Source organism: Gadus chalcogrammus, chromosome 9 (genome assembly GCF_026213295.1).
Source record: "Gadus chalcogrammus isolate NIFS_2021 chromosome 9, NIFS_Gcha_1.0, whole genome shotgun sequence".
Classification (NCBI taxonomy): domain Eukaryota; kingdom Metazoa; phylum Chordata; class Actinopteri; order Gadiformes; family Gadidae; genus Gadus; species Gadus chalcogrammus.
In genome coordinates this window covers 25,205,074-25,226,144 of record NC_079420.1, presented here as the reverse complement: position 1 = coordinate 25,226,144, position 21,071 = coordinate 25,205,074, and the positions used below count along the sequence as shown (strand labels likewise).

Genomic DNA, 21,071 nt, shown 5'->3' with positions numbered 1-21,071 from the left:
GGCTTTGCCCTCTAACTATCTTCCCCTTGCTGAGATGCACCCTGTGCACATCTGTATTCTGTTATTATCAGGTAGAAGATGGTCAAGGCCTGGACCAGGATTCAGAAGGGTCAAATGAAGGTCAATGAACACAAAGGCTTGGTCGATGTCTATGGTTTATTAAGAAAAGGTTCAACACAAGGGCAAGCCTTGTGATTGGTTCAATACACCCTCAGACTATAAACCGATGACTCTGGACTCCACTGTGATTGGAAGTTGTTTCTCAAATGGAAGTTCTGGTCACCTGTTACAAAGACAAAGCACAGAAATGGAAACATGAAGTGATCATTGGATGAACAGCATAGAAAAAATTACCACTGACGCAGTATCACATCCTATCGTTAATGCAACATTGTGTACACATGAATCTACATGGGGAATGGAAGAGTTGGGCCATTGCTTCATCAATATATTCTACCTCGGGCATTGAACCCCTGAGCTTGTTATGAGGGCCTTACTCCACAGGGGTCCTGAAACAGGAGGACCGGTGTGGACTGACTCACCCGCTCAGCACTTGTACAGCCTGTTCAGCCTGGTGATGTCGTTCTGGCTCATCTGGGTGGCCTTGCCGATCACGGCGTTCTGGTTGGGGATGGGTAACATGGTGGGCTGGTTGTTCTTGGAGAAGGCGTACCTGGAAGTATGCACAACACTTAGCAACACACACTCTGACACACTTCTCCTCCACATGGACTCTGGTCCAAAACAAAACGACCACTCTGTGGTGTTTGGAGGTGTAAGGTCAAACAGCAATGCAGTTAGTTCACTTTTCTTTCTTTGGGGATGTGGTTGAGAGGGCCTCAGGCTGATGGGGTCAGACTCACTTGTGGTACTGCATGACAGAGTTGTAGTCGTAGGGGGTGGCCTGGTTCAGAGTTGCGATCTTGTTGAAGTTGTGCTGCATGCCTGCATGTGGAGGATGGATCAGAGGGGTTATAGGTGTGTGTGTGTGTGTGTGTGTGTGTGTGTGTGTGTGTGTGTGTGTGTGTGTGTGTGTGTGTGTGTGTGTGTGTGTGTGTGCGCGTGCGAGAGAGTCCCTGGATGAGGCCTGAGTCACTGACCCGACTGGACGTTCTGCAGCAGCACCCTGATGTGCTGGTCGCGGTCAGAGCGGGTCTGCTCATGGTTGAAGCCCAGGGCGTGCAGCAGCTCGTGCTGCACAGTGTTGTGGTACAGGCAGCCCTGACGACTCAGGGACACCGTCTGGGAGTTACCGGTGCGACCCACGAAGGAATAGCACCTACGATCAGAGAGGCGGTCGGAGGCAGGCCGGGTTTATTTGAGGGAAAGTGTTGGGAAAATATTGATTTCACCGTCTACATATAAATACACCATGAGGTGAATGTATCGATCAAAAGCAATTCGTCCAAACAAAAACAACATCCTAAAACAGGGTGACCTACTTTAGAGGTGATTTTTAAAGTCTGGAGCTCAATAAGAATACAGTAAGAGCCTAATGATGTACAATGTGGTCAAATGTAAAGAGACCGAACAAAAGCGTAAGTAGGTTCATAGTTCTTGTTGCTCCTTTGTGGGACTACACACACACGCGCGTGCGCGTGCTCGCTCCTCACCCGCTGAGGGACTGGATGCTGAGGTAATCCCTCTGGTTGCTGCGCTTGACGAAGCGGATGCAGGAGAAGCCAGAGAAGGACTGCAGGCCGCGGTCGATGATGGACCGCTCGCGGGAGGCTGCAGGGAAGAGGGAGGAGTCAGGTACACACAGGGAAGGGGGAGGAGTCAGGGACACACAGGGAAGGGGGAGGAGTGAGGGACAGGCAGGGAAGGGGGAGGAGTGAGGGACAGGCAGGGAAGGGGGAGGAGTCAGGGACAGGCAGGGAAGGGGGAGGAGTCAGGGACAGGCTGGGATGTGGGAGGGGTCAGGGGCCGGAAGGGGGAGGAGTCAGGGACAAGCAGGGATGGAGGAGGGGTCAGGGGCAGGCAGGGAAGGGGGAGGAGTCTGGGACAGTAAGGGATGTGGGAGGAGTCAGGGACAGAGGTTGATAGAGGAAAGGCACACCTTTTACGTTCCAAATGAATCTCAATCAATCTAGTTCTAACCCTACCGTCCATTTGAAATTATCGACGGAAATTATGATCCTAATAAAATGAGAAAAAGTTTGTTATTTAAATTGTTTGAATACTCTGGGTTTTTATATGGAGTTCTGGGCCAAATTTTTTCTAATAAAGTGAGTGACTCTTTATTCAGGGGGGTCTCGTGTGACAACAGGCTGCACGTACAGTACTGGCTGGAGACGGTGTAGGGCACGTAGACCTTGCCGTCGCTAGACTTTCCCCACATGCAGCCGCGGGAAGTGCAGGGGTCAGCGTTCCTCTCCATCTCGTTGTCGTAGGCGATGTCGTCCACAACGTAGGGCTCGTCCTCAGTGCGGACTAATGACAACAAGGAGAAGACATTTTATTTATACAGTGTTTCCAAGACCCCTAAAGTGCATACGAGATAGGGGGAGCTTTGACAACTCATCTTCCACCGAGCTATTCCTTACAGCAAAAGTAATATACTAGTGTCAGACTATGTAGCACAACATGACTAATCCTCAATTGGATTGAAACTACGTGTTTGGGATTTTTTTTATATACATATTCAGTTTTATAGTTATTATCAGTCAATATTTTGTTAGATATGGTATTATAGTTTTTATTATTTATACTTATTGTCATTTCTGAGGAGAATTGATAGGCAGATGGGTATTTACAAACGGATGGAATCCTACTGGCCTAGTCAGTCTGTATACTATGGCACCTGAAACAACTATACTAGCTATACTACTCATTCCTTTATGGTCTGTGGCAGGATTCTTGGGTTTCTATAATGGAACATGTTGAGGAAACAAGGAAACACTGATCTCAATATGCTTTACTCGGCTGTACCTACCGACATCCTTGTTAGCTTCCCAGAGGATCTCAGACACGGGGCGTTCCTGTAGTGAACCAAACACAGACGGGATGTCAGGGATCCTTCCATAATAATATGGTCAGATGATAGGAAAACATTTTGGATTTGGCCGATGACATTAATATGTGGTCATTGTCACATGCTTGGATCCAACAGACAATTCTAATCAACACTCAAACATGGATGAGGTATGGCTGCATAAATGTCTCGGTAGAAACAGTTAATGAAGCTAACAGTTCAAAAATATTTATTGATATTAGAAACATGTAGAGTTGTTACCTCAGCCCAGGTGGAGACCACAAGGAGAGCCAGCAGGCTCAGAGCGTACTTCAGGGCAGACATCTTGCTAACCTGCAGGGGAGACAGTGTTAATACTACTAGCCTGTCCAGAACCCCTATTTATGCTCCCCATTGGCTCAGGAACTGTCCATGTAAGGCTCTGAGGAATGCCTCTTGGCCAGATAAGCTGTACGTATGAGTTGCCTTGAGCACATCAGGCCAATTCCCACATGATCAAAAATAGGTAAATAGAATGTGATTTATGCAGGACATATAGCTGTGTACCATGACCCTGTTTGAGCAGCTGATTCACTCTTTCAGGCTGCCAGGACGCTTTCTGAAGCTTTATTCTTTTTTCATTTTAAATGTCTCTAAATGTAAAAAATATGAGAGCAAAAATGTATAAGCAAGAAAGTAATACAGACTCATTTTCAACAGACATCCCTCTCCTTTACATTGTAATAATTCAAACTCTTAACTGGAATAGAGCTTATGCATTTATTTATATAAATGCAAGCTCTATTCCAGTTAAGAGTTTGGCTTACAACATGATGAGAATTACAACATCTCTTGGCATAAGCCAAGAGATGTTGTAATTCTCATCATATTTGCTTCAAGTTCTTGTAGGTTTACCTGCTAAATGCTTCTCTAACACTAAAAGATTCAGACTAGCAAAGGACCAGTTGTAAGAGGAAACATTTCAAACGTATCAGCAGTTGTTATACGCTTGCTCGCTTGTTAACTTGCTTGCTCAGGTTTGCGTCCCCACTGAGTTTAAGGCCGAGCTTCTTGTCCACCTAAAGCCCAATAAAGACAAACTCAGATGAAGATAGGACATCATTACTAATTCAAGGCCTTATTACGTACTTTTGATTGTAACCCTTTGTTCTTGGGTTTATTTTTTACATTTCATTATTTGAGTCCATATGGGAGCCTGGACTCTCCACTGTTTCTCTTTCATTATTTGAGTCCATAAGGGAGACTGGATTATCCACTTTTTCTGTTCCTCCTCATCTGAAGCTCTGGGAGAATGGAACAGCCAGGGCTCAATGATGCCCTTCTGCTGAGAAACCAAATTACTATCCAACCAAAATTTCGCAGTTGGAAGAGCTTACAAAGGGAGACCTGAATCACATGAAGTGTATTTCATACACAAAGTATACTTACCACGAGCCGTTATATTGTGAAACGATGGTATATGTTCCTGTAGAAACCACAAGTTAAAGAAGATTTAAAAGCACTACACTTCCCACAATCCTAAAGTGTAACACCACGTCTTTGATTGGTGGAGCTCGCTGTTAACATGGCGTATCAAGGCCAATCACACTGACCATTAGATGTAAGATATATGGCTTGTTGGGGTAGGCAAAGGCTCACACTGGGGCATTGGTAAGACATCGATCACTCTGGAAGGCTTCCTGACATTCTGGATCCCCCCTTGAGCCAAAAGGCTCAGACTAATCCAGGATAGCCCTGATTTATCATGTACCCTTTGTAGCAGGGGCATGGCCTTTTGTTAGCACTGCTAACAGCCTGTCGATGGACCCATAACCTTCTATGAATCGTCAGTAATACCCACTCAACGAAAGATCTCAGACCCTTTAGGTCAGGGATGGGCAACTGGCGGCCCACATCCTCACTCAGTCAGGCCTGCACATAATTTTTATTTAATAAAAAAAAAAAGAAAAAAAAATCGAGTTACAGAAAACTTTGTTAAGAAAGAAGAAAAGCAGAGTATCTGTTCATAGAATTCAAAGGCAAACCCATGTGTCTAGTTTGCTTAGAAGCGATATCAGTCATGAAAGATTTCCACTTAAGTCGCCAGTACAACTACTACAACTGCCCTGAAGTGAATATCATGCTTGTTGGGTTTGATTTCATTGAGTGGTTGCACTTAATGTTGGGCCACTGTTTTTCAGTTTTGTGACATCATTGAATGATGATGTATGTGAGCCCTTTACACTGATCAAAATACTAACCAATCATGTGGCGGTTTGAGCATGGAAAACATGAAATTAATGTAGGCCTATGTTGGTTCAATCAACATACATTAATACATAGGTTATGAATCTGGAAGATTTTGTAGGTAGTTAGTGGCCATCCCCAAAATGCACCAGAATACAGGAAATCATATCCAACAAATTCAAAAATGTGTAGCTTCTCTCAGTTTACGTCTAGTTGAAGTGCACAGTCACATGGCCCTCTGATGGTGATGATGAAGAATTGTGGCCCTCTTTATCATGAAAGTTGCCCATCCCTGCTTTAGGTGGTTGGGCTGCAGACAGGGCGGGACTCAGCTGAGACAACGTATCCCAGCTATCTTACCTTTTTCTGGTAAGATAGCTATCCTACTTCACCCAACCAATGCAAAACTATAAGGGGTCTTTCCTTGTGTTCTCGATAGTTTTCCTATGGACAATAGACCAGGAGTATCATTTGTCCAACATCCTTCTCCATCGATCACTGGAAGAGGGCCAGAGCCCTCCAGGTGTCCTCTCAAACAGGAAGAACCCTAGTGGGTAGAGTAATGCAACCTTATCCTCCTCAGCCATGGTGATGTAGAGCGTCAATACATGCGTTGTATACTTATCTGTGTCTTTCCAATTATTGAGGTTGCTCTAATCCAGGGGTCACCAACCTTTTTGAACCTGAGAGCTACTTCATGGGTACTGAGTCATAGCCTACGAAGGGCACCCGGTTTGATACTCCTCTGAAATAACACATTTGCTCAGTTTGCCTTCAGTTATATATGATTATTAATGATACTCATCTATGTGAAGACACTGATCATGTTAATGATTTCTCATAATAATTATCAACAATGACTTAAAAAAGGTGGGAAAGAGTTGTTCAAGAATGAGTTGTGCTATGTTTAGAACAGGCCTGTGGGTGCCTCATATGGTCCTTGCGGGCGCCCCGGGGCACTGTGCTGGTGACCCCTGAATCAAAAGAACAATCGGATGGTTCCATTATTTTTCCTTTTACTAACTATGGGACTGCCTGAGGGTGGTTATTCCTTCATTGGGCCAGCAAGCAATAGTCCTTGAAGATGTTTCCTCGTACCCTCGACGTGGAAGAGAATTCAGGAGCTCTTCAAGACAGCCTTCTTACTCCTCTGCCTTGGCCATTTGATCACATGGGCAGATCACATGCAAGTAGCCGGGTAGACAGACAGGTAGCTGGGTAGGTACAGACAGGTAGACCATCCAAACATAATTCAATCATTGGATGGGAGTAAAACAGGCAGCCAAAGGTTCGTTTTTATTATTTGTTAGAGCATTTAATTGGTTGGTTGCTGTCGGGATGTAAAGATGATTTTACCAATTGGACCATAAATGGCTACCCTAGCTTTAACATACTTCTTAACAAATATGTATTTGCAGATCATCTTTGCTGCATCAATGCTGCTCACAATCTCAAGTATTTCCAATTGAGATCAAATAAGACACCATAATAAAGACATCGGTTTTATTATTTACATTATTTTCATCACAAATCACAAGGCAACTTGCCCTGAAAGTCCATACAAGTTAAGACACAAGATAAACAGACTGTAAACTTAAAATAGACTGTACTTGCTAAGACAGGGCTGTTGTCAGTGATGGCTCAGTACCGATGAGCCGCGTCCCCATACGGAGCAGAGGTTCTCCTTCAAGAGACCCACTCTGCTGGATACAAGGCTCCTCTCCCCACGGCATTAAGACTCTTATTGCATGCCATCGTTGGCCATTTGAGGTATACAAATACATTCTTTTAATGAGAAACCTTTGACGTAGGAAGTATCTGACTTACGTCAAATAGATCCAGAAAAAGCTAATTACATATTCATAGCCATTTCTTGCATAAATTCCAAGACTGCTGCCATCACTACATGCCACTGTATTATCCATACGTTTTACTTGTCAGGGCTTTATGAAAAGCCAAATACAGGTGAAGTAGGATGTGCAACAGTTAAAACGTTGAACCTTTAGTTTGCTTTGCTGGCATCAGATTTACTCTAGGCCGTGCTGCCCCTCTCCCCTTAGAAACAACCTTTTAATCATAATGAATCCACACAGAGCGAGTCTCTTACTTTAGAACAAATATATTTTGATTCTTTGATTTACTGGCTAATGAACATCTTTATAGAGCAAGCAACATTTTAGTATAATGGCATGTGACCAAACTATAACGGTCTAAAACAACCTCAATGAAGCATATGTGAAAGTGGAAACATGTCCTGATTCCTAATGGTCCAGTTTTTTTATCAGAGGATCTTAGGCAGAACAAGGGACCATAATGTTCTCTATTAATGAAGTGTACTGAAACAAGTATAGACATGAGACAAGGAAGTATCCTTGAACCTTACGAGTGACGCATTGTAATATCCAGTTGATTAGTGTTTCATAAAACACCCTTTTGATTTGTGAGAGGTTTAGCTCTTCGCACTGTTGACAAAACTCTAAACCCTTCCTCTAAAGGCACTGACTGCATGTTTAAAAAGGTATGCCATGCCACTTGAGCCAACCAGACTCCTCGGAGATGGCTTTAAATCGTCACCGGCGCTGCATAGCTTGTTGCCATCCTGTTCAGACGGAGTTGAGACACGTTCTGCTCCATGCTCGCTGTTTTGGAGGGGGACTGAAGAGCATGGAAGAGAGAACGCTTATGGAAGGAAGGCTGAAGGTGTTAAGAGGCAGGATTTTAAGTCACCCACACATTCTACTAACTAAAGGGTCACCAATTACTGAAAACCTTGGCAATACAGGTCTGTATAGAACCTGAACCACGGCTACAACCGAAGAACCGACAGCTTACTGTGCATATGGAACCACGGAGGAGGAGAAGGGAGTGGCCTAGACCCAGGAGAGGACAGGGAGGGTTTGGGTCCTCAGAACATCTGCTGGGGCTTCAGCTCCGAGTACACCAGCCCCTCGGCCGAGATGGCATCTCCAAGCCCCACTGTCCTCAGCGGCTGCTTGCACACCAGCACCGGCGAGAGGTGAAAGGTCACGTTGCCGCGGCCCCACACCGTGACGGGGTCCGTCGGGTCCAGGGTCAACCTGACCCGGGGTTCACTGTGCGAGCTGTGAAACTCCACGGGCGCCTTGAGCTCCACCGCGCCCACTTCGACCGTCTGGACGCCGCAGGCCTGGGTGCTGGCCACCCGTGCCCCCGCCATCACCGCCGCCGCCTGGTTCCCCCAGTAGCCGTCCACCGTGACCAGGATGTGGTAGGCCAGCGTGTGGAAGTGGATGCGGGTCAGCTCGGCCTCGGAGGACGGCTCGCTGCGGCCGTGCTCCTGCAGGATCCAGAGGAGGATGTCGCTGACGCGCCCCACATCCGGCACCCCCTTCCAGGAGGGCAGCTCCGCGTGGGGCCCCTCCCCGGCCCGGGACAGGAACAGCAGCTCCTGCTCGTTGAGCCCCATGGAGCTGACGATGGGCATCACCTGCTACCGGGGCGAAGCACAACCACACCACGGGTGACTGAATCCGTTACCAAGGGAACAGCTTCTGAAACACACCTATTTACCAACTGCTCTCCGCACCATCCAAACCGGTATTCAAATGTTACACGACAGAAGTGATCTCAAAAGTGGGGCAGACAACCGCCGAGTGTGTCGCATGTACCTCTTGCATGATGCTGTTCATGTAGTCCATGTCGGTCATGCTGGCCAGCTCAAGGTGGACAGGAACATCTTTGCGGATCTCAGATATTGCCGCCACTGCCTGCAAACATGACATTGTAGTTAGAGTCATTAATGCACTGAACAGCTCCACTTTGACTCAAAAGTGTAGGCACCATTTGGTTCCTATGTGGAATATGTGTTGAACCCAGGCCAGTTTGACCGTACGATGAAATGTCTGTGTTTCTCACACACACACACACACACACACACACACACACACACACACACACACACACACACACACACACACACACACACACACACACACACACACACACACACACACACACACACACACACACACACACACACACACCTCTTTGAGCCTGTCCTCCCAGATCATCCGACCCATGCCCTCCATCATGTGGAGGCCAGACAGCACCACCAGGTCGGGCTGGAAGTCGTCCAGGCTGGCCACAAACGTCTCCAGCGAACTCATCTCTCCGTTGGACACGTCGTGGGAGAAGATGAAGCGGTTCGCCTGAGGAGCTCTGGTGGAAGCCCACTGTTCGCCTGGGTACCAGAGAGGCCGTGTACATCAGCCCCGGTAGATGACGTTGCATCGCATAACAATGACCGATGAGCAGTTCATCGGGCTGGACATTGCTCTTTTCCAACATGGTGAACAAATGACCACATTCAGTGGGGGTCACTGCGCTCGTCAAATTAAAAATGTTATTTTTGTGGCCCACTGCAAAGGGACGCATTTGGCCCACAGGCGGCCAATTGAGAACCACTGATCTGGAAGATTAGTGTGTGAGAGAGTGGACGGTTATGGGTTTGTTCCTCACCTTCTTGGTACTCCAAGATGAGGTGGTACTCATCGCTCTCCTGCAGTGATTCTGGGGGGACAACAATCTGCTCGTCCAGCATCTCATGAAGCTTTGGGCCCACCGGGCCACACAGTAATACCTGAGCCAAACACACAGTCAGGCTCAGCACAGGAAGACCTCCACACACAAAGTCACTGAACACAGGAAAACCTCCACACACACAGTCACTTAACACAGGAAGACCCCCACACACAAAGTCACTTAACCCAGGAAGAGCTCCACACACAGTCACTTAACAAAAGAACGTCCAGACATGCGGTCAGTCTTAAATACAGGAAGACGTCCAGACACACACAGTCAGTCAGTCTTAACACAGGAAGACCACCACACACAGTCAGTCTTAATACAGGAAGACCTCCACACACACATTCTGTCTTAATACAGGAAGTCCTCTAGACACATACAGTCCGTTTCAATACAGGAAGACCTCCACACACACACACAGGCAGTTTTAATACAGGAAGACCTCCGCACACACACAGTCAGTCTTAATATAGGAAGACCTCCAGACATGTGGTAACTGTCAATACAGGAAGACCTCAAGACGCACAACAGGGAGAGACCGCTTCCAAGGACAGTTGGGACTGTTTTAGATTTATTGTTGATTATTAGGTTTGCATCACAATGTAATAAATGTGCAGACGCATTTTATGGACAAAATATCTTTACCTCTCGCTTGAATGTTACAAATTAGATAATATATGAGCAAAATGACTCGAGCATTGCACTAAATAACTTATAATGAATAACTAAATTACTTTCAAACAAAGTATTAAACAAATTCAAAAGAAACAGGAACTACCGTGATATCAGAGTAGCTGGCGAGCTTCTGACCAATGAGGGCCGCGTTTCCCCCTACATACAGCTGAGAAAGACACAAGATCAAAAGCTTAAATCAATGATCCGCAGGTTAAAGAATTACTAGAGAGGAAGTACTGTATACTTTTATTTATTACTTCAAAGTAGTTCTGTGATGATGCAGTTATCAGACTGTGTGTGTGTGCGTCTGTGTGTGTATCTGTGTGTGTGTGTGTGTGTGTGTAAATGTTGTTTAGCGGTTGTGAAAGGCCAGCAGACACCATGAGGAAATGCTGGCTCAGGCAAAGACCCTCTTTTGAGAACCGAAATGGAAACCAGCCTGACCGCCGGTCACGCCTGAAAAATGTATTTCTGTCTCCGTATGTGTGCATGTATGTATTCGTGCGTGCGTGCGTGCATGCGTGCGTGCGTGCGTGCACGTGTATGTGTATGTGTATGTGTATGTGTATGTGTGTGTGCCACCTTAGCCCCGGGGTACTCTGCGGCGGCTCTGGCGATCCTCTGGAAGGCCTCCTGGTCGCTGAAGAAGCGCTCTGCCGCCGCCCCCCTCTCCATGTAGTGGATGAAGGTCTCCTTCAGGTCCTCCGAGGTGTGGAGCACCTCATGGTCCAGGCCGGGCCCGGGGTCCAGCGCCGAGGCCTGGAGGAGACCCACCCCGGAGACCACCACATCCACGCAGGCGTTCACACTGGGACCAGAGGGTTTATGGAGTCATGAAGGGTCCAGTGAGGACCGAGCAGCCAATCAGAGTCAACTACAAACTGTTACTGCAGAACCAGGTTAGAGACAGCATCTGGCGGCAGTGGTATGTTACAACAAATACATTAGTAATTCTAATTAATGTTACCAAGATACATGTTAGTCCAGTGAACTGTACCAAAACGCCATTAGTCAGTAATTATCAGTGAGTTTGTAGTGAATGTGTATCAGTTTAAACGTGAGCCCAATATATGCATGCATGAATAACGTATGGGAAATTTCAACTCTACTTCCTCAAAATAGCACATGGTTTCAAGCCTCTCAAATGCCGAAATAGGAAATGCATGTCATCAGTGAAAATGCCTTCAGAATTATTTAAGGTGATTAGTGTATTAACATAGTGAAACATACTGAAGCAATTTTAAATACATTTGTTTGGTTAAATGTTGATTAATGGTATTGTTTTGAATAGTCTGAAATTAAATCTAAAATCAGTCCTAGGTTTTACCCAATCCCCTGCCATCCTGTAGGCGGTCCTTGTGCTTGGGCCAATCATCAGCTGCCACCTTTTTTGAAACTCTTGGATGAGGTGGTGGAATGGGGCAGATGCTACAGGCTGTCAGAGTGTTTAACACTTGCTGCCCACAACACGCTGCTGAGCTCAGATTATCTGCACTAAATACACTCAATCTGATTGGCTGATCAAAATAAAAGGTTGGTGTGCCCCATGCAGGAGGCTGAGCAGAAGGAAGCAGCCCAGCTGAACGGAGGCAGGAGGGGCTGGCCGGCTGCATCACGGTCTCCCAGCCTCCAGTCTCTCTTTATGACGCTGATCTTATGTTTACATGGTTTGGATTAGATTTTCTATTGCATATTTGCTGTATGCAACAGAATATTGTCATATGGTCAGTTATATATAGAGGAGGATAGAGTTACTCCTTCTATATTTGATCGCTGTGTGCCGTCAGTAGGGACATATATGAAGTTTAAAACATCCTGTCACAATGTCAGCTAATTAAGGAATATTCCACTTAAGCAATGATCATTTAACACCTGACATCTCCGTTGTGTGTCCACGGCCCTACACCCTGTAGTGCCCAGTCTACCTCCATCATCGTCCGTGTATCCCCAGCCATGCGTTGCAGAGTGCAGTGGGCTCACCCTACAGCCACCTTCCGCCACTGCCTGGAGGGCAGGGTGATCAGCGTCTCCCAGGCGGAGGAGATGGCCTGCTCTGCGCTCGGCCCGCGGGCGCCTCCCTCCGTTATGTAGCGTAGGACCTGAGCGGGCAGGTCAGGCTGCGTCTGGTAGAGGACGCCCACCCCCAGCGCCAGCAGGGCCACCAGCAAGGCTTTACCCCACATGATGCTCTGGCACAATTATCTCACACACAACCTGAAACTACAGGGAAAAGGGCTTAGTCCGGCCGGTCAGAGCGGAGGGAACGCCTCCCCTGGGGAGGGAAAGCAGGTACGAGCACAGGTTTGGCATTCAAGATTTCTGAGGAACGATTGGAGCGTTTTAATGAGCCTGAACCGAGTCAACTTACCCCAGAACTGACAGTATGTAGACACAAAATCAAAGACCTTCAGCTCTATACAGAGCTAGAGACGTATGAACCTTTCACACCGAGATTCAACGGTGTAAGAAAGAAATGAATGGAGAACAAACCATCTCGGATGGTTTGGACTAAGATGATGAACCAATTGTAGGCATTAACAGGCAAGGTTTTCTGACATTGGCGCTGGCGGGTATAGGGAATGATGTATGCATGCATGATCTACGATATTAATAGACATATCCCTGCAATAGTGTTGTTGAATATGCACAACAAACGAGTCTTATCAATTGCAAATCATTCAAGTCAACTGATCCTTCACATAAAAGGGCTAGGAATGAACCCTGTTCCACTTATAATGGGATAAATATGCGAAAGTGAGGATTAAGGACACTCATCTACACAGTTTAAGTTTGCATCGTGGGATGCTTATTGGTTGCCAGACACTGACGTCAGAGCTGTACAGGATACTGGATACTATATCGCCGTAGACTAGAATCTAACGCTGACTAACGAACAGCCTTAATTCACTTTTAGGTGGATGTGGTTGACAAGTTGCTTAACCTTGCACAACAATACGATGCCATAGGTATAATCGGTTAAAGTACTTCATCTACTTACGTGTGCTGGCCTATGATCAGGGGCCAGGCAGGAGGACTAGGAGACGCACTGGTGTCCAGGCGTCCTTCCTGTCAATCACAAGGCGGACATATATCCCGGATATGTTCTGCAGGAAGAGCACCGCTGTGTCTCTGGAGCACCGCTGGCTGGAGGTTCAGAACAGCTCCGTGCAGGAATAGTGAAGGAGGAACAGAGGAGCAGATCCGGAGCAGCAGGGAGTAGGGGACAAGTCGAGCCGTTCGCCGACTTCCGCCCACTGCTTAGAGCGCATGCGCCAGGTCCGGACAGAAATACCCAACCCTGTCAGTTGTGATCTTATCAATCTGTCGTTACTGGAGAGGAGCAGGTAATTTAGTGCCATTTACTACGTTTACTCAATCAAATATGTCTGGCATTAACCGAGAACCTGGAGGCGTAGGCTATTTGATCAAATCAAATACATGGAGCCAGAGAAACTAGGACGCAGTGTCCTGAGAGTGTTCTGTGTTGGCAAGCAGAATGTTCTCAGGTAGCAACAAGAAAATATAACCGCTCCCGGCAGGAGCCAAGATATAGAGATATATATATATATATATATATATATATATATATATATATATACACACATTATATAGATGGATGTGTAGTACTTTCATCATAAATATTTAAAAAGCCAATCTTCAAAACAAACAAACTGACTAAGAAATAGTTTAATAAAAGGTAAACAGAGTATACAAACACATTTAATCATTGAAAAGCTGAAAAGTAACTAAAGCTGTAAATAAATGGTTTAATAATATGATGGGAGGCTCCTCCTCCCATGCTTCAGCAGGACTGAAGCATGTTCTTCAGAGAGCTCTGTGGACCAGGAGGTCTCCCTAGGAGAGGCCCCCCGCAGCGTCTTTGGTACAGGCCGTGAAGCTGACCCGGACGTCCCGGGGGTAGAATCCTTCCAGGACCCCGTCCACCACCATGTCCGGGAGGCCTGCGCAGAAGAGAAGACCATTGGGCTGCTATCAGGCTCATCATCAGTAGTGAAGCAGGAGTATTCCAGCACAGGGGAAGGAGCAATGTGCCATTTTGTCCAAGTTCAGATTCCTTAACTAGGAATGGTGGTTTTGACCCCTGTGACAGAGGCTGATCAGAATAGCCCTGGGTTATACCACTAAGAAAAAACAACGGTGTGCCTCTTCATAACTAATTTATATATTTTTGTAATTCAATGATTTAAGTATTATTTAAAAATATATATATGTTGGTGCCCCCCAAGATACTTGGTGCCCTACGCACTCTGCGTACTGTGTATAGGGAGCGGCGAGCCTGGTTTTTACGTAGGACTTTTTGCTTGGAAGTAATTCACAAAGCCGCAGAGACCTAGCCTGGCAAGCCAAACCCATATCGGAAAGATATCCCTGGCTGCAAATTAAATTTGCTGCCGCTAGGGGCGACTAGATTTCTAGGCTAGCAGTAGCGGATTCTACTTGCTGTAGTTTAGTCTGGCTTTGCGAGACTAGGCTAGCAGAGACCATGGCAGTGACCTACTCGTAGGATAAATCAGTGAAAAGAGCGACGCCCCTTACGTCGATTGTCGTGCACGAGTTTAGAAGCGGTCGGCACGGTGATTGGTTGTTAAGTGCAGGCACAGGCAGTGTCGTTGAAACTCGCAACTTCACACAAACGAGCCCAATTAATCAACGAAAAATCAGGAAATAGCCTAGGCTACAAATTAAGTCCTATCAAATAGATGGACGCTGCAGTTGGCAGAATACACTCATGATGACAAGTTTTTGCACACCTCGATAATGACGTTGTATGCACGTTAAAGAGACAGAAAGCAAACAATAAAAATACGTAAATTGCATTATATCATGGAGGTAATTAAAAGCACACTGCAAACTATTATCCAATGAGTATATTTCCAGCACTTAAACACTTTAAATATCAGCCTATACCTCCATTTAGGTCCTCCTGATGAATGAAAGCAAAGACAAAGACGTGAAACGCAAGCGAAAGTCCAACTGGTCACAGGACCAATTGCTACTGAGCTGATTATAAACACAATAAAATAAATAATCTTACAATAAATAGATAGCAATCATAAGTAAGAGTAGATATATATATTTTTTTACTTGAAACCATTTATGCCCATTATTATTTGAAATAATTAATGATGATTAAAGTGACGTGTTACTATTAATACATGAGACCACTTATGATCGTTCAAGTGATTTATTAGTTATTATATTATTATATATAGCATATATATTATATATATATAGTATATATATTATATTAGTCCTCCATTTATTTCAAAGCATTTGGTCTCGCTGCAGCCGTTTTCAGATTCTTTGTGAATAGGTCTTACTGACTCCTGACTCACTTAGGTGAGTTAGGACGTCCTCTCGAGGACTTTTAAGGTCTGCTAGACTTAGATGCTACTTTTAAAATACTTTGTGAATTGCTCTTACTAAAAGAAAATAGGAGTCCTAAATTTAAGATTGACACGCCCATTATTTTGAGGAGTTACTCCTAAATTCGCCACTTATCTACATTTAGCCCTTGGATTCTTTGTGAATACGACCCCTAAACTCTGGTTTAAGTTTCATACACATTATTTCCTTTAGGGTTTATCTAGGTGCGTTGACGCCCCCATCAGTACCTGATGCACAACGTGCTCCCTTGCGTCTTTGCTCGTCATCATTGAAAGAACCTCCTCATAAATATGTATGTCTCTTGGCTCTCTTTTTGTTATTGTATGGAAGGCCATGTAGGAAATAAGGTCTTAGAAATGTCGCGTTATCACAAATATGTAAACAGGAGGGTTAGACTAGAACATCTTCTGGCTCTATGGGCGCAAGTCTAATGATGTAGGTGAAGAGTGCTGTAACACTTCCTGGTAGGATGTGATTGGTCCAGGGATTTAGCATCTCGTTCAACAACTAATGGGACAACTGGAGCAGCAGGCAGAATGGAGACCGAGGAGAACATCTTGAGAGGTAGCAGAACGCAAGATAATGGCATTAAAATAACTTGAAACAAACCAATAACATGATACTCTCTGAAATAGAAAGACATAAATCCCCATGGTTTCCAGTACCTGCAGAGAGACAGCTATTGATGTAAGGGTCTTCGGAAAACCCCAGGACGCGCTGATGAGGCAGTTGGTAGCTGGAACCCAACAGTGGAAGGTGGATGTGCATACATGTTCTTATATTATCCTGAATGTTAGTTATTCCAATTATTTATCTATATCTATATCTATATCCACACACACACACACACACACACACGTATATATAAACTTCTAGTATAGTATTGGTATTTGTATAAATGTTTGACAGTTTTCAGTCGAAGTGTCAAGTACAACACAAAGCAGCTCTGTAGTCACTTTGATGAATTGCTTCGCACAAATAAACAGGAGGAATTGTACAGAAATTAATTAAAGGTCTGACCTGAAACCCTTGTCGTCCAAATCATCCAGGGACCTGTCCAATAAAACAACATGTTAGAGAGTTTCACGCGGTGAAGATAACTGACGGCACAGCATTGACTTATTAATGGATTGTTGGACCTGGTGTGCCCTAATCTGGGATCCAGCCCCACTATTCCACGTTATATCACGTCGGGGGGGGACCGCCGGGGAGACATTCAACAAAATAAACTCATCCATGTTATTGGATGAAGTTTCACAGGGGGATCAGTGGATTTCTACAGCGGCCCGCCTACACAGAGCTTATTTTAAAGGTCCCATGACATGCTATTTTATGTATTCATTAATATAGGTATTAGTGGGCAACTAACACAGTATTCAAAGACGTTCCCGAAATTCAGCCGTGGTGCAGAGTTACAGCCACTCCGAGCCAGTCGCACATTGAGCTTCCCCCAAATGCGCTGTTTCGGTGGGCGTGTCAAGGAGGAGGGTGGGGGTGTGGCCCTGAGCAGCTTGCAGCCACGGTACCATGCGCTCTGTTTACAGTGGATGTATCGCAATGGCGAGATTCCTGATGACGTCATGAATACAGACATTCCATATCAGCGCGCTTGAGCCTCCGTTTTTTCCAAAGGCGAGCAGAACAGCTAGTGCTCGTTTTACACCAAACGCAAGTTTTAGCCACTGGGGGACCATAGGCAGGCTAGGGGAAATCATTTTTATGTTAGAAAACCTCATAAAGTGAGATTTTGATGTCATGGGACCTTTAAACATTTACAGAGCCTCTTTATAATTCACTACTTCTGGCCTCTGTTTATCGCCTCCTGAAACATCATCGATCACAACACATCCGAAGCAGAACAAGTGAAGCCCTGGTCACCCAGACTGGAGCTTGTCTGCCGTCAGACTTGACATACTCATCTAGAGTCTTCGATTTTAAGCTAAGGTTTGAATTTGGGACTAGGAGGGTCAAAACCAGGGTAGCGGCTCATCCTCTCCAAAACAATACCTGATGATACTGATAATTCATTTCCTGGTTTTACAATACAAGCATTCGTATGGAGACATCTAGATGTGTGGTCGAAAACATAGTAAACCCATGCAAACATCAAAAGTATGTACAAATGATGAATACTAAACCTGTCTGGGGTGCTATTGCCATTATTATTATTATTCTGCCTATCTCTCCCCCCCTCAGAGGGGAGGTCTAAACCCACCGAGAGGAGATGGACACAGAACAAGGCACCGCATTGAGACGTGAACACTCACTCCATACTGTTGACCTTGTTCCCCGTGTGGAAGTGTCTCAAGAGGAGGAAGTCCAGGAGCTCCTGGGGCACATCTTCATACTGATACAGAATGTCCTGGAGGAACAACATGTGGACAGGGTCATGAACTCCAATACTCTGTCTGTATTAACAGTATGTGATGCAAAGGTGTTTAGGATTATGGTTTGTGGCGGATCACAGTTCAAAAGAGGTCTTGTTTAACACTGGATATTTAATAATAACTGTCTGGAACTGATGTTTATTACTTTAAAGAGACTAAATCAATTAAGAACTGCTCTGATTGTATTCCTTCAGCAAGAGCTCTTTACTCAAGACAACAGCTCCCCTCGGTGGTGAGTATAGTTATCATCTTTCAGTGGGCTGGCTTGGGTAAAAGACGCTCTGGTGGGGTGGGGGTCTGAGAGACATCAGCTGAGGGGGACCAGCTCAGACCCCTCTACTGACCTGGATGTAGTCCTCTAGCTCCTGCCTTCTCTGTTCCACGGGTTTGGTTCTCAGGTGAGGATTTCTCTTGCTGGGAAAGTCGGGGATCTGCACTATCTTCCTGAGCTGGAGACCATCAAACAATACAGGAGCAACAGATGAGACAGAGGACAGTTACAGACTGATAAACATATGTAATGATCACAATCTTTTTTAATTATTGTTATCAGCCCTAGCACCAATGACGTTTGATTTCCGTAAATTCACCAAAACACTACTTCTGGACCCGATTGTCATGAAGAGGGCAAGGGGCAGAAGAGTTCACCCGCGTACTTTTCTGTGGAGGACCTGGAACTCGCTGTGTCTTCTGAGCACACAGTGCTTCCTCCCATTGAACAGGACGTCTACTCGATAGAGCTGGGGGACAGAAGAATGGAGGGAAGTTAACAGTCTATTTGATTAAGATATCTGAATAATCAATAATGAACATTGGCAAAGTTTAATCTGTGCACATTTGACCATGAATGTATAAAAAGGCTAAAGTATATTGTTCTAGGTAAAGTAATCCTCCCTTCATATACCAAATCATGCCTCAGCTCTGCCTCCTCCCTTGGGCCCGCACAGATCTCCATGTAACCCCCCGGTCTCCACCACTCCTGGGACCACCAGCTCTGCCTCCTCCCTTGGGCCCGTTGGCCCGCACAGAGCTGCATTTAACCCCCATGTCTCCTCCAAAACCGGAACCACCAGCTAGTGTCATCCGAGCCCGCTGGGCCCAGGCTAAGCTCTCTAAAAGGCACACCTGCTCCTGGCTGTCTACGCCATTTTGTTTGCTCTTCTTCCCTCATCCCCTTGCTCTATATACTAAATATACCCTATATACCCAAAGCTATAGGATCTCCAGGCGGCCACAACAGTGATGTACACTTAGTTTTGTATCAACTACTTTACTATTTAGTTAGCTAGTGGATTCTAGACAGTGCATTTTGATGTGTTTTATGAACAGAAAGGGGCTAGATCTCTTGTTCAGGATGCCTAGACTGGACAGGACATGTTTATCAAACCGTACCTTGGGGCTGGGAGGAGAACACACTAACCTCTGTCCTTGCCCCGACTCAGGCTGAATCAGGATCACTCGGACATTGTTCCAAATTGTAGACATCGGCTTGCGATTTCACTTCACCATGACAACATAACTGGTTTAGCCCAGCACTTTGTGTTGTTTACTGTAATGGTCCGACATGCCGGGACACCAGACTGGCCTGCAGGGCAGGACTAGTTACGCCACTCAATCTCTGATGCAGAGAGTGAATCACCTGAAGGCTATGACAATTGGTGGAATTCTGGCCATCGGCAATAAACTGAACACCACTCAATAAACATTGCCATAAACTGGCCAGCTTCAAAATAAAATGGCAAGATTAAAAAAAAGTTTGGGACAGTATTAGGAACTGTGTAACCTCTATGATGTCACCAGGGACTGTTTCCCCAGTCTTGTGTGAAGCAGACCTGAAGGTCAACAATGTGCTTTTCACTAGGAGAAGAGAAAGTCAACATTGAGTTGCACAACAATGATCCACATAAACCTAGGCGAGGGTAGACCAGGAAGGGTTCAGAAATAAACGAGATGAACACCTACTGGGAAACTTTCTTCTCCTTATTATTATCGTTCTTTTGCCTGTTCTCTGGAAATGCATATTCTGCCAGCGTGCAGTGAATAAGATTAAATTCTGTAGCCTATCAGACATGAACCTGTATCCTAGGGGGGGGGGGGGTTGTTTTTAAGCAGTGAAAACATTTTGCCAATTTTTAAAAAATCGCGCTCACCTTTGTGGATTTCCCTGACTCATCCACCTCCCGCTCCAGCGAGGGGATCGACACCTCAATCATCGGAAAGTTGTCCTGAACCAGCATCTGGTTCTCTGATCTGAGCAAAATCACCTCCCCTCTCACAGCCTGGTGACAACCGGAACGGTGCGTGCTGGAGCGCTTTGTCCGGTACGCACTCACTACATGTGTTGTTTGCTGCTTAGTTCCGTAAACTGTATTCCCTATAGGCCTCCACACCTCTCCGATGCTCCACCTACAAACCACACCACACCTCCCCAATGCTCCAGCAACAAACCACAGCACCTCCCAGCAGTGCTTCACCTACAAACCACACCACAACTCCCAAATGCTCCACCTACAAACACATACCATACGCATCCACAAGCTTTAAAGGTGTAGTACGCCATTTATTGATGTAGGTTTTTAGGACCTTGTCTGCTTCGACAAGTTGCGTTTTTTGGTAATGTTCAGGGCTGGATGGGCTTAACTACGTGTGATAATGGCCCGCCGTGTTTGTGGGTCACAGATGGGCGGGGTGGGTGCGCAGACACAGAGCAGAAATACCTTTACGCATGACTGTCGCATCTGGGCCATCTGGTCTAGCAACGTCCGCAGCTGACAGTCTGCTTGTCAAACTACATCAGTCAGAGTTTGCTTTGGTCTTTAAGAAAACAGAACCGAAAT

General features: G+C 45.7%; 3 protein-coding genes across 5 annotated transcripts; all 3 read right to left on the bottom strand.

Moving 5' to 3' along the window:
* Positions 1-142: 142 nt before the first annotated feature.
* On the bottom strand, positions 143-3,308 carry LOC130389000 (high choriolytic enzyme 1-like). Its single transcript, XM_056598652.1, has 8 exons — positions 3,236-3,308; positions 2,936-2,981; positions 2,281-2,433; positions 1,614-1,731; positions 1,101-1,279; positions 864-945; positions 543-673; positions 143-283 (listed from the first exon to the last, which is right to left on the bottom strand). The coding sequence occupies exons 1-7, from the start codon at positions 3,296-3,298 to the stop codon at positions 547-549; spliced, it is 768 nt and encodes a 255-aa protein (XP_056454627.1). The 5' UTR covers positions 3,299-3,308; the 3' UTR covers positions 143-283; positions 543-546.
* Positions 3,309-5,989: 2,681 nt separating this feature from the next.
* On the bottom strand, positions 5,990-13,984 carry adpgk (ADP-dependent glucokinase). 2 transcript variants are annotated; one of them, XM_056598649.1, is made up of 8 exons: positions 13,437-13,984; positions 12,419-12,658; positions 11,021-11,246; positions 10,542-10,604; positions 9,698-9,818; positions 9,223-9,419; positions 8,848-8,946; positions 5,990-8,669 (listed from the first exon to the last, which is right to left on the bottom strand). In XM_056598649.1, exons 2-8 carry the CDS (start codon positions 12,619-12,621, stop codon positions 8,106-8,108), a joined length of 1,473 nt encoding a protein of 490 aa, XP_056454624.1. In that variant the 5' UTR covers positions 12,622-12,658; positions 13,437-13,984; the 3' UTR covers positions 5,990-8,105. The 2 variants fall into 2 exon arrangements, with proteins under 2 accessions (XP_056454624.1, XP_056454625.1); XM_056598650.1 differs by having other exon boundaries at positions 5,991-8,666; positions 13,437-13,983.
* Positions 13,985-14,092: 108 nt separating this feature from the next.
* snx22 (sorting nexin 22) lies at positions 14,093-20,712 on the bottom strand. 2 transcript variants are annotated; one of them, XM_056598653.1, is made up of 7 exons: positions 20,385-20,709; positions 18,891-18,974; positions 18,579-18,683; positions 18,115-18,209; positions 16,868-16,900; positions 16,513-16,583; positions 14,093-14,400 (listed from the first exon to the last, which is right to left on the bottom strand). In XM_056598653.1, exons 1-7 carry the CDS (start codon positions 20,469-20,471, stop codon positions 14,294-14,296), a joined length of 582 nt encoding a protein of 193 aa, XP_056454628.1. In that variant the 5' UTR covers positions 20,472-20,709; the 3' UTR covers positions 14,093-14,293. The 2 variants fall into 2 exon arrangements, with proteins under 2 accessions (XP_056454628.1, XP_056454629.1); XM_056598654.1 differs by lacking the exon at positions 16,513-16,583 and having other exon boundaries at positions 20,385-20,712.
* Between the last annotated feature and the right edge of the window lie 359 nt (positions 20,713-21,071).

What these genes read in the sequence shown, in the direction of transcription:
- LOC130389000 (XM_056598652.1), bottom strand. Translation starts at nt 3,298, where the DNA reads ATGTCTGCCCTGAAGTACGCTCTGAGCCTGCTGGCTCTCCTTGTGGTC. An exon ending in TGGTCTCCACCTGGGCTGAG is followed by an intron (nt 2,982 to 3,235) that starts GTAACAACTCTA and finishes GGTTCACTACAG; the next exon opens with GAACGCCCCGTGTCTGAGAT. An exon ending in GGAAGCTAACAAGGATGTCG is followed by an intron (nt 2,434 to 2,935) that starts GTAGGTACAGCC and finishes TGTTGTCATTAG; the next exon opens with TCCGCACTGAGGACGAGCCC.
- adpgk (XM_056598649.1), bottom strand. Translation starts at nt 12,621, where the DNA reads ATGTGGGGTAAAGCCTTGCTGGTGGCCCTGCTGGCGCTGGGGGTGGGC. An exon ending in GGGAGGACAGGCTCAAAGAG is followed by an intron (nt 8,947 to 9,222) that starts GTGTGTGTGTGT and finishes TCATGTTTGCAG; the next exon opens with GCAGTGGCGGCAATATCTGA. An exon ending in TGAACAGCATCATGCAAGAG is followed by an intron (nt 8,670 to 8,847) that starts GTACATGCGACA and finishes TCGCCCCGGTAG; the next exon opens with CAGGTGATGCCCATCGTCAG.
- snx22 (XM_056598653.1), bottom strand. Translation starts at nt 20,471, where the DNA reads ATGCTGGTTCAGGACAACTTTCCGATGATTGAGGTGTCGATCCCCTCG. An exon ending in AGTCAGGGAAATCCACAAAG is followed by an intron (nt 18,975 to 20,384) that starts GTGAGCGCGATT and finishes TCTGTCCCCCAG; the next exon opens with CTCTATCGAGTAGACGTCCT. An exon ending in AACAAGGTCAACAGTATGGA is followed by an intron (nt 16,901 to 18,114) that starts GTGAGTGTTCAC and finishes TTTATTGGACAG; the next exon opens with GTCCCTGGATGATTTGGACG.